The sequence below is a fragment of the Lissotriton vulgaris genome, chromosome 2_2, assembly GCF_964263255.1.
Source record: "Lissotriton vulgaris chromosome 2_2, aLisVul1.2, whole genome shotgun sequence".
Taxonomy (NCBI): Eukaryota; Metazoa; Chordata; class Amphibia; order Caudata; family Salamandridae; genus Lissotriton; species Lissotriton vulgaris.
In genome coordinates this window covers 225,202,438-225,215,437 of record NC_141688.1, presented here as the reverse complement: position 1 = coordinate 225,215,437, position 13,000 = coordinate 225,202,438, and the positions used below count along the sequence as shown (strand labels likewise).

The 13,000-nt window shown below is 41.7% G+C and overlaps 1 protein-coding gene across 1 annotated transcript in view; it reads right to left on the bottom strand.

Annotated features, from left to right (window-relative positions):
- Positions 1 to 2,052: 2,052 nt before the first annotated feature.
- LOC147729276 (catalase) overlaps positions 2,053 to 13,000 on the bottom strand; it is a 316,196-nt gene continuing 305,248 nt past the window's right edge. The window contains exon 13 of the mRNA XM_086959591.1: positions 2,053 to 3,580. Within this exon, the coding sequence (XP_086815717.1) occupies positions 3,515 to 3,580 (66 nt within the window). The 3' untranslated portion in view covers positions 2,053 to 3,514. The remainder of the gene's footprint in view (positions 3,581 to 13,000) is intronic.

Here is a 13,000-nt window from a genome sequence, read left to right as displayed (position 1 = left end):
CTTGCAATGCTGCAAAACTCATAAAATGAAATTCCACTAACCTACTTCTCTTTTCTAAGATGATCGCACTGTAAATAAACGTTGTGCCATGATATTAAACAATAAGCAAATCTTCGGAGGCACTATTTTATTAAAGTTGTATTGGTATATGAAAGACACATGATGCAGGTAAATACAAAATACAAACTTAATTTCTACGACTCCAGTGCCCACTCAGCACCATCATCCTCCTAAGAATATCATAATCCTAATGTACCAGAGAGAGCTGGCAATGACCCCCTGGTACGGGAGCTCTGTTGTCACCCCTGCCTTTCACAAAAGCCACTCTTTGGAAACCAAATTAAAATGCTGCGGGGAGACCGGGTCTTAAAAATTGTTGCACAACAGAGGTAAATAGCAGCGATAAAAGTGTAGCGACTGTGACCCTGTTCTGTCTCGTGTCAAAACGTTTCTGCTGCTTGCCGTCCAGTAGCACACAGTGATAAATCGATGAGCATGTGTAAAGGATGTCTTTGTGTGCGCGCGTGTGCACATCACGGCTGTGCCGCTAAAGTGAAAGAAAAGCCATGTGAATGTTTTGTGTGTGTCTGTTGTCTGTGTGTGTGTGTGTGCACATCATTACTCGTGCCTCACAGAAACAAGGAAGGTCAAAAGAATAGAAGAGGATAAGCACTAAATGAAAAGGTTAAAAAGTAGCAGGCAGAGGAAAAACAGCGCTGGGAGGGGGGCTGGGCAACCATGTCAGCATTCCGATTCACGAGCAAATGGTCCTGTTTATGACCTGCAGAGCGCGTGAAGTGACTGGTGGCAAATGGAATCAGAGCGGCCGCGGTCGCTTTGCTGTACTTGTCTTGTCTTGCATTGTGGGAGGGGTAGGGGGGAGCGGATTCCTGTGGCCGGCGATGTGCGCACACCTGGCTCACATGAACTGTACGCGATCCGTAGTTGGGTAGACTTTTCGAAAGCCTTACTAAAAATCTCGCCCACCATCCCTACGAGATGGCATAGAAGAGACCTAAAAAGAGAATACGATTCAAAGTCATGGTTTTAGTGCATAAAGCTCTACATGGCCTAGGGGCCAACTTTCTGAGGTAGAGGCTCCATGACTACATCCCTGTCTGCAGCCTGTGTTACTTTTCTGAACAATTGGCTAAAGTCCCACGTATTTGCCGGCGTAGAACGGGCCGCAGATCATTTTCTTACTCGGGTCGGTTAACTGGTACAAGCTCCTTAGGGAGCTGCGCTTAACATGGGACCTCCCAGTTGTAAAGTAAAAATTAGACTCTGCTTTTTCGACAATCTACATAGGTGTTATCTATAGGTGCGGTTTGCCTTCAGCGCCAGGACACTCATGGGAGTAGCTGTGCCCGGTATGAATTTATAATATAACAGATGTCCTACACATACCTTGAACTCAGTAAATTTGATGTCGTCAGTTTACTTATTGTCCTGACAATGAAAATTAGAAGTCACATTAGAGGACATTGTCGACTTACATTCGATGTCCTAGTATGTCGTAATGATACTACCCAAAGAGGACCAATAGATATTAAAAATAAAAAATAAAAGAATATTAGGTACACTTCCAGATCCAACAACTAGATAGGACAATAATGCACAGGGTGTAAACCTAAAAGAGATTTCACATATACACAATTCCATTCTGAAATGCATTTAGAACAGAAATGACACCTATTAGTGGGAGGTAGGTAGGTGTGTGTTTGTAGGTGGGTGAGTGTCGCAGTGCGGTTCTCCTTCTATAAAGCATCTGTCTACGTAGATGACACTCAATATTGTGGAATACTCATGGTCTTTTCCTATCATAATAATATATCCTTATAAGAAGTGCCATTTTCAGTCGCAAAAGCAAAACAATTTCTGCAAGGGTGAAGGAAAATAGTAACCGTCTCAAAATAAAATCAGGGAAGGAGGAAAAACAAACAAGTTGCATGAAGGGAAATAGCCAAACTTAGGCAAGAATAGTGGCGCTGTGTTGGTACGATATCACTAAATCGTCCTTTCGATTTGAAATAAAGAAAGGATAAGCAACACTTAAAATACATTTTTTATTATAATATTGAAAGTCTTCAGTTATGATGCTCTACATGTACAAACAGAATTATGTTTCTGAATAATGAAGATTGTCCCGTGACGGAGACATGGCTATGAATGAGGCATCATATGTGCTAGGAATACGAATTAGTGAACAGCAGGAAAAACTTTGAGCGTAAAAGCCTCAGCATCGTCCTTCTATATGTCCACCTACCAGAGTCTCGCAAAATAGCTTTTTTTCAGGGTTAGTGCATTTAATTTCACCAACAATTAACTACTTCTTAAAAAAAATCATATTAACGTAATGCATGAATATACAAACAAAAATTAACAAGTAGGCAAGTCAACCATTTTTAAGCAAGCAGACAAACAGTTCAGCATTTTGCAATTTTGGAAGAGGCCTTATCTAATGAAGAAAACAAACTCTCCGAAATTGTATGATAATTCAGAGAATTGACATGCAACTTGTAGCATCAATTCTTAATTTCAAGCACATAGGGCGTTCCTCAGATTTGAGCTGCTCATTCCACATCTTCAGGAGTTGGTTTCCCAGCCAAGACTATTTTAATTACATTAACAATAGGTAACATTAAAAAATAATGGTTTATGATACGTTTTACACAGAATGTTAGTAATTGTGCAGTTGTTGAGATATCAACCACCACATGGGTTTCACATTTAATAGGACACAAAGGCTGAGTAGGTTTATTCAGAAAGGCATGGATTGAGCACTGAGGTACTTTTTGTAGGACTAAGAAATATGCAGAGAGACTAAATACACAAGGGGCGGGTCTCACCAGTTTCACCAATGGCAAACGACTGTCAATTTGTTTCACTAACTCCGGTTATTTGAAAGCCAAGGACGCCAATGGCATCACTGGCTAAACTGCAACGTCCCAAACAGGAAGGAGCAGCATTGGGGGAATATCTAAATCTGTGACGCACAATTAGCCCTTCAATTTAACAAACCTCACACCAGACTAAGAGTGAAACAAAATAAGATGTCATCATTTGAATAGAGAAGAAAATCAGGTTATGAAACTGATCTGATTGCCAATATCAATAGATTGGAATAAAGAAATATTTTAAATACACATGTAAAGTAGAGAAATGCTCCCAGAATTGATGTTGGCCAAAATCTGCACTCCATTACCCTCTAGCCAGGGTAAGTCATATTAGAGAAGCAGTTACAATGGAAATGAAAAGTTGTCAGTGTATTAATTCCAGAGTAAACAGATTCTACAAGATTCGGTAACCTAAGCATCAAATTACCACCTTTAGGCAAAATATTTATTTTCTCTTCGTAGGATGCGATTTTTCAAAAGCCTTACATAGCTATGTTTGCATCGCGGCATAACTGCGTATGTGATCATTGGCCATCTGCTACATTCGTCATCTTCAGTTTATTCATTAAGATTCATGGAGGTCGATACTCCGGACGGATCAGGCATTGCTACTGAGCTCAAAGGTTGGACTTTTCACTTGCAGACAGATGAGAGGCATGTGCTTGAAAGGTCCGGACTACATTCTGAAAAAAAGAGACAAGAATGTTCAGATACTGATAAAAGATGAGCAATGCTTGCGATGTCCTTTTGTAGCACCTCGATAACACTTTCATTTAGTTCTATAGGAATTACTTTGGTCTACTTGATCCAAAGAGGAAAGCTACTGCAGAATACACCACACAAACCTGCCAATTCTTGCACAAGAGTCCGTTTTAAAAAAGGTGTAATTCTAATTATTCCAGCACTTATAAGTAATTTCTAACCGTAGCCTTCCAATTGATCCTACATCAGAGACAGCATAGTGCTGCAATATACAATATGAACACACGTATACACAAGATGTGTGTACACGACATGCAGAGCAACAACACAATAGTAAATTACACAATTACCATTTACTAGGCCGATATCATGTGCAAGTCATTCCCAATCCCGTTCCACATGCATTCTGTGCCCCAATAATCCATGATTGCAAAACTCTTCGGAAAAGAGTTCGTGCATGCACTGGGGCCTGAATTAATAGGGTGATCTAAGGCAACTTAAGGAAAAAAGAAAATCCCAGACTACTCTAATGGCATCCGTTTTAACCCCTTCGCTGCAGGAGTAATTCCCCCACGGTGCGGGGTTGAGCGCGGCGCCGCAGTGCTCGTGAGACCACCAGCACCTCATGAGTCACAGTGGAGCTGTGCTCGCGACGAGCTGGTCTCGTCACGACCCCGCCCACTGATTAATTTGCCCGCATAGGCGGTAGTTAATCGAGCGTGGGCAGAGCGGCGCAGTTATGACGAGACCAGCTCATCATGAGCACAGCTCCACCGTGACTCATGAAGAGCTGGTCTCGTCACGAGCACCGAAGGGGTTAAAGGGCATTACTGAATGGGTACTCAATCTAAAAGAAACAAAGCTACCTTTCAACAAGCCACATGTGTTACTACTGAAATCTGATAGAGACATCTAGCTGCAGATTCCTTACTTAAGAATCTTCCCCAGGCGCTCTGAGAGCCCTACAAATCAGTAATAAGAGGCTTCACACAGGCACTGGCGGGGGAGGGGTGGGGAGAACGAAAGGAAAACACGTTATGAAGAACTACAACAGGAACTAAAACAATTAGAGATCATAAATACGAACCAGGCAGTCCCAGACCCATTAATTAGCCAAGAGATACAGTTTAAGCAAAAATAAATGAGAAACCTGGCGTAGTATTAGCCCAAGGAATACAGCAGGCCATACAGAGGAGGTTATAAGAAGTTGGCGATAAAGCTACAAAACTGTTGGCATTGCTGAAAAGACGAGACAGAGAACGGAACTGGGTAGTGGAGGTTCAGAATACAAACGGGGAACTCTGTATAAAAGGAGAGAGCATAGCGGTAGCCTTTGCTTCCTACTATGAACAGATATACCCATCAACCACGCCCACACTATGGAGGACTGTGCAGAGCATCTGGAGGAGATACACCTACCCACATTAACACAAGACGAGACAGAGGTACTCGATAGGGGCATTACAAGTGAGGAAATTTGTGGGGCCATTGGAGCACTCCAGTCGGGAAATGCAGCAGGACCAAATGGTATACCTGTGGCACTATACCAAGGCCACAGTGTTTGACCCACACATGCTAATATGCTTGAAGCGGCATTAGCGAGAGGCAGGCTATTGGAAAACCAAAGATTAGCAACGGTTGTGGTCATTCCAAAGCAGGATAAACCCCCGGAGAGCTATTCTTCCTATAGGCCGATATCTCTTCTGAATGTAGAAGCAAGGTCCTGGCCAAGGTAATAGCAAACAAACTTATTAAAGTAATAACTGGCCTGATACATCCAGACCAATCTAGCTACATTCCAAGGTAACGTACTAGGCTAAACCTCAGGCGTTTATATGGTATAATGATTGTAACAAAGCTACAACCAGGCCTAAATGCAGTACTGCTATCACTGGACGCCCAAATGGCTTTTGATTGCAAAGAATGGGACTATCTGTGCTGTGCTGGAGCGCTATGGCTCCAAATTTAGGGAATGGATTAAATGGCATTACACAAACCCAAAAGCCAGAATATGAGTAAATGGCACAATCTCCAGACAGGTGAGGCTCCACATGGGCACGAGGCAAAGAAGTCCCCTCTCCTATTTGCTGTGGCATTGGAGCTGCTTGGGGCGTGGGTAACAAGGAACCCGATAATTATAGACATAATGATAGGAGAGGAGTTGGAAGAAAGAATTTCATTGCATGCGGACAATATTATTATGTATGCCTCCAGACCATACTCGACGGTACATTGAATCCTACACGTATTTCGGCTTTTTGGTAGCTATTCAGGTACCAAATAAATTTGAGCAGGTCCTTAATATTTATATTGGCTAGCGGGGTGCCAAACTTTTCGACTGTGGGTAGTATACTCCCTATTAAAGATAGATTCAAATACTTCGGAATGATAATCACAAAAATGGAGCACAAATTTAGGGACGAGAATCTGACTCCCAACTACACAGATTACAGAGTTATGTGGCTTACTAGAGAAAATTGCTGCTCTCATTGGTGGGTTGTGCGGCCATCTTTAAGATGATGGCTTTACCGCGCTTGCTATATGTATAATTAAACACTCCATGTTGAATACCAGTGAGTTTCTCTCAAAAGTTAGATGTAGAACAGCGGTAGTTGTTGTGGGATAGGGAGAGGGGGACACACCCGAATAGCATTTAGTAAACTACAACGAGGCTGTTATGATGGGGATGGGGGGGGGAGGGATAGCAAACCTGCAGAAGCGGAAATATTATTGGGCGGCACAGCTAGTCACGATAAATCACTTGGTCTTTGTCGCCAGGGAGGAACCGACATACCGAGTAGATCGATGGGCAATGGGACAGAGTGGCATATGGAGGTTATATATAGTAAAAGACCTGCGGAAAGATTGCCGACTCAGAGAGGCACCACATTTTTAGGCTGTGACGGCAGATTGACAGATTGGACCCCCTTGTGGTATGGTGACATACTAAAGGAGGCGCGAGAGTTAAAAGGATTTCATGCATGGACACTCCTAGGCATAGTCTCTCTTGGGGACGTCTGGAAGGCCCAGGACATAGTGGAAGAGACTCCTAATGGACCCCATGGCAGATGATGCAACATATTTAATATATAGGAAAATAATGCACAACACCCCAGCTCCACTATTAACTCTAAGGGATCAATGGGAGAAAGACGTGGGGACCTAAGAAGAGGAGGACTGGATGGAAGTTATACAGAGCCTAACGGAGGTAGCCATTAGGTACAGTTTCAGGCTCATACAACTTAAAATAATCAACCGATCATACACAACCAGGCTGAGACTTTATCAGATAGGCAAATGTGACTGCGACATGCATGAGAAACTGTGGGTAGGAGGGCACCTTTCTCCATACGTAATGTAGCTGTCCCGGTATACAGCGATACTGGAAGGGGGTGGTACAAGTGATGTCCAAGGTGGTGGAACAGACAGTCCAGAAGGAGGATAAGTGGCACATATTAACCGTGTCAGAAGCCATGCAATGGTCTTGTTACACCAAACTAAGGTTAATGCTAGCCAGTGTAGTGTGGAAAGAAAAACATAGCTAGAATGTGGGGCATACCACAGATACCTACAATCAGGGAGTGGGAGCATGACCGTGACTGGTGCTGCGCTGAAGAGAAGGTAATTTATCAGAAGAGGGGATGTCCTGATAAATGAGATCAAGTTTGAGGGAGCTGGACAAAATACCGGGGTATAGCACCTTAAGGTATGTAGGGAATAACGGGAGACGGGGTCGGGCAGGGTAGGGTAGGTTAGGCTTAGAATGGCGTTGTGAAACCAAAGCAGACCATACTTAAGAATGTGTAATCTAGAACTGTTTTTTAGCAATTGATCCAGCACACACGTAAGTATTTTTGAAATCTGTTACACTAAAGAACATTCAACACAAGTCCAAAATTATTCAATGAGTAGAGTAGCAGAGTCCTTAGGTGTTTTTTTGAAGTTTTAATCTTTATTTATTTCTTCAATCCAGTAGCCAACGCGTTTCGTACTCCACGGACTTCTTCAGGGCTACAAACAATATATATGCACATATACACACAATTAAAATATATACAAAGAATGTAATACAAAACATCAACTTTCACATCTCAATTACTAGTGACACGTTAAAAACGAACCACAACCTCAATCTTATTGGCGGTTGGTAAGGTTGTTTTATACCAAACCCTGTTGAGTTCCAATTACTTAAATAACATCTATTTACACCATATTAACACCTATTTACAAATTTATCAAAAAGCACATATCAGAAACACATCATTATAAATTCTGACTCCGCTACTTGCTTGATTTCATAACCTAAATAGTCTAGGAAGTGGTTAATTAACTATTAGACGCTGAGTACCGAGCCTCTGGGGATATACTGATTAACATGTTAAACAACAGTTTTGAAATAATGTAGGATCAGGACATGGGATTTCTGCTTTTTAATAAAGATATATTTAGATGCTAAGTAAAACTTTGGCATGTATGATTTTTATGCCATAGGATAGCTTAAGCATTCTATCCAATACAAAGTTATAGATAAGGCGCTTAGCTTTTCTCTCTTTTTTCATCTTTTCAGATTGTTACTTTTGGGCTATCTAACCCTCACTATACAAAACCTAATGAAATTGGAATGTCTCTTCATAAAATAAACGGTAGGCAGTTTAATCAGAAATAATATTCGCACAATCAATAGTCATACAATATGGGAAATAGTAATAAGATTTTGATTCTATTACTTTAGAACAAATCTGTTTTTAACCTGGAGCCTACTCTGGAGGAAATTAAAGTCAACTGATTAAAAATTGAGAAGAGCTCACTCCAACTGGTAAGCCTACTTTAAAGGTTTAAGTGGTGTAACTGTTTCCATATAGATCCTTGACCTTACCTGGCTAGTGTTTCCAACTGTCCAACATTTGGGAAGTCAACTTTATAGGTTTATGCTGGTAAACTGTTCCCATATAGATTCTTGACCCTACCCGGTTATATCCTTAGCGATCCTTACTGTCTAGTATGTTTCACACATGATATCTACCAACCTTCTACTCCTAGAATTATGAGGTTGATAGGCCCACCACTTCCTAGACTATTTAGGTTATGAAATCAAGCAAGTAGCGGAGTCAGAATGTATAATGATGTGTTTCTGATATGTGCTTTTTGATAAATTTGTAAATAGGTGTTAATATGGTGTAAATAGATGTTATTTAAGTAATTGGTACTCAACAGGGTTTGGTATAAAACAACCTTACCAACCGCCAATAAGATTGAGGTTGTGGTTCGTTTTTAACGTGTCACTAGTAATTGAGATGTGAAAGTCGATGTTTTGTATTACATTCTTTGCATATATTTTAATTGTGTGTATATGTGCATATATATTGTTTGTAGCCCTGAAGAAGTCCGTGGAGGACGAAACGCGTTGGCTACTGGATTGAATAAATGAATAAAGATTAAAACTTCAAAAAAACACCTAAGGACTCTGCTACTCTACTCATTGAATAACTTTGGACTTGTGTTGAATGTTCTTTAGTGTAACAGATTTCTAAAATACTTACGTGTGTGCTGGATCAATTGCTAAAAAATTGTTTGCTAGAACAAGTTTCTTGTCTTAGGAGATCTAGGGAAAGGAATCTCCGATGCGTGTCACCACACAATAAATAAGGCATTATATAGGATAAGTTCAATTGTGCTGTAAACCCCATTTCCCATTCTTTTGTATTTCGTTTAATCTAGAACTGTTGTGCTACAAGGGAAATTGAGAGAGGAATAACTTCACTGAACTGTAACTGTGCTGTACTGCTATGCATTGTTAAGCCTAATATAATGAAAAGAATTTAAACACATTTAAAAAAGAATCTTCCCCAGGTGCCAGACTGGATCGGGAAACTTTTTTCCCCACAGTAAGCTTGCATGCTGGCAGAGGGCACCGAGCAATTTCACAGTGACTTCCTCCCCAGATGTGACATCAGTAAAGTCCAGATAACTCGCTTGCCAACGCACTGACACCAGTACCATCTTTTCTGCGCTTCTGGGTTTTAGCCCAGCCGCTCTTGCGAGAGACAGATGTCGATTACGTATCCACAAACTGTCTGTTTATGGTGTCTTTGTGAGCACCATGATTCCATCGACTGCGGCTCCTGTAAGCATCTACGGCCGAAGGAACACCATATGACATCTTTGCGGCACGGCTTTCGGATGAACTGGGCTGTCGTCCGTCTTCCCCTAAGCAGAGATACAGGTTGAGGAGTCGCTCGGATGACGAGACATCGCATCCTCATAGGGCGCTGAAGACCCAATGTGATAAACGTAAGTTGGACGTCGTCTCGCACCCACAGGTATGCAAAGACCTCTCAGGCGACGCCACGCCTCCCTGCATACCTCGGCGTCAGGGCAAGTATTGGCCAAATTAATTAATATGTTTATTCACTTCAATGATTACTAACCCTCCGCCTCCCTCTAGTGCGCTTTCAAGTCACACGCATGGAGGTAGGGAGTGTCCAGCTGAATCCTCACTGGTGGCTTTGGCCTCAGTAGCAGCGGAGCCCCTTTAATCCGGTAGTGGATTTGACGTGGCACTGGTGAATGGCCCTACGAGGTTCACAGATTTGGTGTCTCTTCAGCCAGCGATGTCGCCGGCGCTGCTCGATGAGGATCCCATAGCCATTTCTGTGTCAATGCCGCACTGGTGTCGGGTGCGGCATCTGCAGCGTCGCCTACTGAGGACAATTCTACGGCAATTCCTATTCAGTCTCCTACTGGTTTTGCTGTGGGAAATTCTTGTTTTGCAGGCAGGGAGGAGGATGTGGGGCAAACTCTTTTGGGTACTCTTGCCCCACCTTCCTTTGAAGATCCTTGGCTGGCTGATCTGGTGGGCAATAGTTTCTCTGCAGTCCTCCTCAGCACCAGATTTGCCTTCTCCTCAGGGCATTGCAACAGAGGGCAGTTGGTATTTATCAGAGGCTTTGAAAAGAGCGGCTGCATTTCTAAATTGGCAATTTCCTTCTGTGCAGTTATCCACAGACCCCTTGATGCAGGGTCTCCATCAAGGTGGGATGGGAGTTGCCTGGGTGCTCCCCTATAAGGAGTCCCTCTTCGATATCTTATTGGGGACTTGGGCGCAAGCTCTCACAGGGCCACCTGTTGACTGGGTAGTGGGCCAGTGGCATTATCCTGCCCAGGGGGCACCTCTCTGCCTCTTATTACACCCCATCACGACCGGGCTGGTGGTACAGGCTGATAGTGCTTCAGCAAACCTAAGAACCCTTACGGTGGTTCCCCTAGCAAGGACTCCAGGTGGTTGGATAATTGTGGTCGGAGTCTTTTCTTCTGCTAGTTCAGGCTTTAGATCTTTAAAAACTACCTGTATTTTAGGTAGAATGTCTCATGCCCAATGGGACACTATTGCACAGCGTCTGCTCTCTGTCGAAGGAAGCCAGGCAGGAGCTCCTACAGGTGATACAGGATGACAAAAAAGCAGCCAAATTTACTATTAAATGCAGTATGGACAGTACAGATTCTGTTGGTAGGATTATGGCTCTGGTTGTCGCGTTATGCAGGCATGCGTAGCTGCAACGGTCAGAGTTTTTGGAGCCCATCAAAGACTATTCAGAATATGCCATTTGATGGTGTCCATTTGTCAGGGGAGCATGCTGATGCAGCTACATGTCTGTACACAGCTAGCCGACCTGATAAACCACTACTTAAGTCTATGTAGTTTTATCTAGTTCTGGCCTCAGGGCCTCTTTCTGCAGGTCTAAGTTTCAACCGGTTTTTCTCCTGGTGTCACCAGCACATTTTCTTATGTGAGGAAATAGACTCATTCTGTATCTTTTTTGCTTTACAATCCTTTCATGGTTATACTGCTTACATTCCACATGCAATGTACAAGTGTGTTTTGCACAATTAGTGCAGTTTTCCTTTCTCTACTAGGTGCAGAATTGCTCTTCTTAAGTTGTCAGTGGCAAACACTGCTGTTAATTCATATGGTATTTCCTTTTGTTATGTTGACCAGTTTACAGTGATGTACCTTTGCGTATGTACTTTGCCCTATTTGGCTTGTTCCTAGTATGCTTTTATTCAGCGTTTCTACCTATGCCCATATTCATTAATGCATTTGCGTATATAATTCTCTATATCTATACCTAGATATGCAGTGTTTCTGCTTGCATGTGTGTTCGTATATACATTAATATCTGTATTTTTCACATATATGTTGACAATATAATATATGGGGTCATAGATAAATAAACGTTTTCATTTGCTACATTCTATGATTAAAGGTCATAAAGTAACAACATTTTAACCACAAATTACTCAATATTAAAACGGTATATACAATTAATGTTAATGTGTTTATATCTCTTTGAAATTGAAACCTTGATATAGGTTGTCATCCGATCTTCTCGGATAAACAACTACATACTAATACCATACTTTGGTTTTTCAAATATCGAACAAATGTGACAACTAAAAACTGACAAAATGTATTGGGGGGGGTTGGCGTAGCCGATGATATCTGAGTACTCTAAATTGGTTGTCTTCATATCTTATTAAAAATATAAATGTATGATAATACCGTATATTCATTTGTCAAATATTGGGCAAGTGCCCCAATTGATTACTGACAAAATTGCTGTCCAAGTGCCCCATAATATCAATCTTGGATCATAATTAAACGTGGTACGATTCTAGTGCCATAGACCATCAGGTAAGAAAAGAAAGAAAATGAATACGCCATATACATTTCTCATTAAATGCTTTTAGCAAAATGTTTTTCATACATGGGTTTATAGAGGCCATACAGCCGATCATTGCCGATCATTGCCCTATATGTGTAGACAACTCTTCCTCCCCAATCATGACATATGGCATCCTGGTGTGTAGGTCGATTATATATTGTGATTTGAGAATGCACAGCTGTTTTTCTCTGTCACCACCCTGTATGTATTTCATAACTTAATATATTTAAGAATTTTAGAAGTCTGTTGTCACCATTATGTGTATTGTAATAATGTATAGCCACAAGATAATTAAAATCCAGATGGGGTATGGCCCTCTGATGTTCTCTGTGCTGGGAAACTGTACACAAGCTTGTCCTTAATGGATCTTGCTCTTCAATAGGTAGTCATGGGGGCAGCCCCTACATTTTTTTCAATTACCGGATCAGCACGAATGAGGCCCCAGTATTTTTTTCAGAATTTTTCTAAATTTGTTTGATCTCTTATTGAAGGTGGTGATCATTCTAGATATATCTGATTGTTTCTTTATGAGCGTTTGTGTGCTTTTAAACAGAACACCCCCCTGTTTTACATTCTGCAATGTATTTCTAACTTGGGAAAGAATTTGGCTTGAATATCCTCTCTATAAGTCTTTGCATCGTGTTTTCCTGTTCCTTAATAAACACCATTAACTGAGCT